This window comes from Chrysoperla carnea, chromosome 3 (assembly GCF_905475395.1).
Source record: "Chrysoperla carnea chromosome 3, inChrCarn1.1, whole genome shotgun sequence".
NCBI lineage: Eukaryota > Metazoa > Arthropoda > Insecta > Neuroptera > Chrysopidae > Chrysoperla > Chrysoperla carnea.
Genome location: NC_058339.1, coordinates 45,209,915 through 45,215,129, shown reverse-complemented (window position 1 = coordinate 45,215,129; position 5,215 = coordinate 45,209,915). Strand labels below are relative to the sequence as shown.

General features: G+C 29.4%; 1 protein-coding gene across 1 annotated transcript; it reads left to right on the top strand.

Moving 5' to 3' along the window:
- Positions 1-1,518: 1,518 nt before the first annotated feature.
- On the top strand, positions 1,519-3,986 carry LOC123296058. The gene is made up of 4 exons (XM_044877520.1): positions 1,519-1,624; positions 2,740-2,979; positions 3,478-3,590; positions 3,832-3,986. Exons 1-4 carry the CDS (start codon positions 1,519-1,521, stop codon positions 3,904-3,906), a joined length of 534 nt encoding a protein of 177 aa, XP_044733455.1. The 3' UTR covers positions 3,907-3,986.
- Positions 3,987-5,215: the final 1,229 nt, after the last annotated feature.

The following is a 5,215-nucleotide window of genomic DNA, read 5'->3' as shown; positions in this document are numbered from 1 at the left end:
ATATTTAATTGTTTTCGACAATTTCTTTTCGTATATTTCACAGGATCCGAGGAAAAACGCTGACAAGGATTATGCATGTTAAGGGCTGGAACTTTTGTTGGAAAGTTTATAATATATAATATCTTCTCTTTAAGATAAAACTCGCACATGAATGAAATATAAACAACTTTTTGTGTTGAAATTGCTTCTAAAAATTAAAATTGTATATTTCTAGTTAGTCCTAAGATTAATAATAATAAAAAATTTCAATTTATTTGTTTCACGTCCAATCACTTTCAATCACTAAGATCTCAATTAGAATCGACCTTCACCCATCTGTTTACTGAACGGAAGTTATTTTTTATGAAATATAAAATGTTAAAAATATCCCTGCATTGGGTTGCCTAAAAAATGTGGTCAAGACTACTTTTAGTGAAAATATCAAGAGCAACCCACTACAGGGATATTTGTAAATATTTTACATTTCGTAAAAAATAACTTCCATTCGGTGAACAGATGGGTGATGGTCGACCTTAATTCGCATTTTGTACTATATTACCTCAATGGGTCTAGATGTATGAGAGCCTAGCAAAATAGCATTTCCTGTCTGGAGCTAAGTTACAAAAAAAAACTATTAATAACTCTCAAGTACAGCAACTTGGTACTAAGGAAAGTTTAACAGTTTTTTTTTTAAACAGTTTTGATGTCTAATTAAACTTGACTAATAATTTATTATTATTGTATTAAATTAAAACCGCTATGTGTAACCATGGTGTCAAAAAAATAAGTTATACATCAATACCAAAAAGAACAAAAAAAATTAAAGATGATTTGACATTTTAAAATAATTTGATTTACAAAATTTATTAATGAAGATCGTAAAATGTATTTTTTAGCAGTTTGTGTGTTTATACTGGCAGTAGCCGCAATCACATCTGGAGTAATTGTTTGCTATAATAGCTACCAAAATCTTCAACGTCATATGACAACACCACTACCATCTGTGTCGGTAAGTTCTCAAGTATGTAGCCCATAATTTTTATAGCACCATTCGAATAACACAATATTTCCCACCCTTTTCGAATAAATACTAATCGCATTTAAATTTTCTTTGTATTTAAGTAATGTTTCTCTAAATGAAAAGAACCACTTAAAGAGAGAATTAAATCCAGTCTAGTTTCTAATTTGGCTTAGATTTTGCATGTAGTGTAAAGATGAAAATTGTTCTCTATCCTTTTCAGAGGAGAGCATTTCGTATTCAAAGGGGGTAATAGTTAAAGGGTTTCATATTACTATAAAAAAAGTTGAAATTACCTTGAACAACTTTTTTAGTAATAGGGCTTTTCATCGATTTGCTTTTGTTTCGGACAGTCAAAAAACTGTTGAAAAAAAACAAGTGAAGAAAATCTAATATATTTTATCTTTTTCAAAACTCTTATTATCTGCATATTAACTTTTAATGATTTAAAAATAAAAAAATCACTAATAATACGAAAATACATCATTAAAAAACTATAGAATGTAAGTGAAGCAAGAACAATGCCAATTGTTACAAGAAGTGGTGAGATAATCAATTCAGCGGATCAACTTGAAGAACATTTACAGATGTTAAACATTCAGTTACAAGAAAAAGTATCAGCATTAAGTGAAAATAAATCAAGAGCTTCAAACACGGAAGACAAAATTCAAAAGTAAGTATTGTATAACAAATGTGTTTTGTTTTTTTGTTCATGTTCTTTAGTACAACCGCTGTGTGCCATGACAAGACAAATACCTTATATACAAAAATTGCAATGAAATCAATTTTCTTAATTAATTTTATATTATAAAAATAACGTTTAATATTTAAAAATCACGTTCAATTATTGAATCTCGAGATACGAAGTCCTCAATTTTTAACATTTTTGATTTTAGTACAATCGAGGCTCCTATCTTGAGAGCCCTTATTCAGATCGTATTTTAACTGGTTAACTTCCATCAGATAAAACATAAAAATTTCAAATTTACCTATGTTAAGTGTATATCCCGGAATTATGTACTTACTATAAATTAAATACTTCAGACTACAGAGAATTTTATACTTCAGACAACAGAGATATCGCCATAAACGGGTTTCCTAAAAATGAAGGTACTTCTTTCGCCTATTTTTGTAAGGATTTTGTGGATTTACAATCAGTACTTGATACTGAACCTGTTTAAATAAGAAAATAACTCCTGTAATTTAGTGCATTATGGATAAGAGTAACTAGCTTCTATATAACCTGTATTAAAAGACTCAGGCGAGAAAAAATGTACAAATAGTCAATCATTTTGTACGCCAAACCAATTTTATTGGTTGAAATATTTGTGATTATCTTAATTTACTTTCATCTTACTTCTTGTATTGATCGTTTCATACAGTATTATTTAATAGATTATTTAAAAGAGAGAAATTTTACAATAGTAAAGCAATGCACATTACATTGATGTATTAGCTTTAGCTCGCCTGTGGTAATTAGAGAAAAATTATACCATTTATGAAATATATGTTGCGTTCAATTAAAAAAAATCGAATAGTATTACGAAATTTCTAATTCTGCATCCAAGGATTCAAAATAGGAACAAGGTGTAAGTCCTTCAGCGCCTTATCTAAGAAGAGAATTAAATTTTATTGTATATTTTCAACAAAAACTTTTTTTTTCTCCTTTAACAGATTAGACATGACCAAAAATGAAATCAATAAATTTTATTTACGCTTAAAAAATGAAATATCACGTACAGAATATGAATGTCAAGAATTACAAGAACAAATTGATGAATATTTAAAGCGACGTGAAATAATTAAAAAAGAAATATCCGATCGTATTGATGACAAAACAATACATCCAATGGAAAAGTCGGATGAGGATAATATTGTAACGGAAGCTGATTTAACATATGAAGAAATGCAGAAGTGGATAAATGAATTTAAAAATAAATATAATTTGTCGTTGATTAATTTAGAAAGTGAAAGTAATCAAGGTGATAGCTCTTGGTTTTCTTCTATTATTTTAGATCATCGTAAAAAAAGAAATGCACTCGCACCAGGATTCGAATCCGGGTCTCTTGGATTCATGTCAATTGGGCCATAGGAGCTCTAGGCACAGAGTGTAATTTTTTCAACTCATTTCAGCCTCATTTTTTTCAGCTACAATGATCTATTCATATGATTAATTCATATAGAATAACTCAATTTTGACACTTTTAAAGGCAGTATTTCCAATACGATTAATTTTAAAGAGTGCTGACAATTTAATATTTTCGTCCGGGGGAAAATATTGTAATACATATAGAGTCTCAAGAAAATAAGTCCGTTTAGCAATATCTTTAAAAAGGATTAGAAATTCTAGAAGATGTTGTTAAAGTTGCGGTTCATAAGTTTTTCCTTTACGAAAATTCTCGATGCCGAGGTTGTCTCTTTCAGGGAACTACGTAAATTTTTTATAGCGCCACAAGCTAACTATGAAATAATTTTTATAGATAAAGATAATGAACTTATACACCTACAAAGAAACGACGAGGGAGTAAATAAGGCAGAATCGTATAAGTCATACATCAGAGTTTGTAATTCAATTAATTGTGACTATAAAATGGTAAGTATTAAGTAATTACATATCAAACGTTGATAGGCGCACTTTTTTGTTAAATCAAAGTATTTAACCACTTTAAAAAGTACTGACATGCTGGCCAAATATACAGTATGAGATTCTAACCCTCTTTATGCATCCTCAATTACAGCACACACACCAGAAGTGAGTGAGATTAAATTCTCTAAGCTACTTTTGATATTTTATGAATAAGGATATAATAATTAGCATAAAATTTTTTCTTTAGGCACCATCGTCACTGGACTTGGATTTTTTGAAAAATGAATCAAAAAGCACGGTTATGCGTGAAGTAGCATTATAGCGAAAAAAAAATTGTATACATTTTTAGACATGTAAAATTGATTAGTTTCTGATGAATAATATTCAGACGAAAAAGATGGCTCTGGCGATAATAAAATATCTTTAGGATTATGATAGTATGCACTCTTGCAAAAATATGAATTTTATTGTGTTGTAAAATTTTAAAATTGATAAATTTGAAACTTATATGAATTATAAACGTTTTTTATTTATTATTATTTTTACTGAATTCATCCTATAGGTACCATTCTTACAATTTTTAGCCTCAATTTGTCAGAGCTGTATGTAATATTGAATTACGCATGGATGTCCATTTGTCACGATGTTTATGTACAATATAGATGTTTATTACTAACTCAGCAATATCTATAAACCATAATAATATTTTTTTAAAGTCGAAAATTATAGAACCAATAAGGCATGTGAAGCCTTTGAAAAATTAGAAAACTGTAGACTAAATATCAAAGTGAATAGAAACATACGTACGAATGTTTGGGTCGTGCGACATGATTTTTTCTAAATTAAATTACGAACAAAACGTAATGATGCCGTGTTGCATCTTAATAAGACTGTTCTCAAAAAATTAGATACTCGACCCTGATTTTGCATATAAAAACCTTAAAAAACACTAATTTGAAATTACGTAGTTTAAAGCGTGACAGAATAAAATATAAATGTGGTGGCTGAATTACGAATTATAAATAGCTATGATACACAATACACCAGACTGACAAGTTGGTCAGATGGTCAGACTTGCTCGGCGGACCGATTATGTCAATGGATGTGAAACACTAATCTATTAAATCAATGCTACTTGAAGTTCCACCATCCTTTATGGAAAACCCTTTTTATGTGTAGAAATAAGTAGCTTCCTGTAGAACTTGTATATATACATATAATTTGCCTTATCGGTATTATAGCAAAAACCTGAGTGAACGTTCAAAATTGTGCATATAGTGATAGTTGATAATTTTAATACCATAGAAAATATTTTTATATCATGCATATATATAATATGCAAGGTATACTAAGTTTAGTTCCAAGTTTGTAACGCTTAAAAATATTGATGCTATGAACAAAATTTTGATACAGGTGTTTATAAAATCACCTAATTAGCCCATTTTCGCTTGTCTGTCAGTCTGTCTGTCAACACGAAACAGCGTACTCAGGACGTAAAAAGTGAGGCCGAGTTCGTAAATGAGCAACATAGGTCACCCAATTGACATAGGACCCATCTTGTAAACCGTTAGTTTTGTTTGAATCATTTTTTCGTTAACACCACTGTGTGAGAGCGCAAATTATGTGCAAAT

What these genes read in the sequence shown, in the direction of transcription:
- LOC123296058 (XM_044877520.1), top strand. Translation starts at nt 1,519, where the DNA reads ATGCCAATTGTTACAAGAAGTGGTGAGATAATCAATTCAGCGGATCAA. An exon ending in AGAAAGTGAAAGTAATCAAG is followed by an intron (nt 2,980 to 3,477) that starts GTGATAGCTCTT and finishes TAATTTTTATAG; the next exon opens with ATAAAGATAATGAACTTATA. An exon ending in TTAATTGTGACTATAAAATG is followed by an intron (nt 3,591 to 3,831) that starts GTAAGTATTAAG and finishes TTTTTTCTTTAG; the next exon opens with GCACCATCGTCACTGGACTT.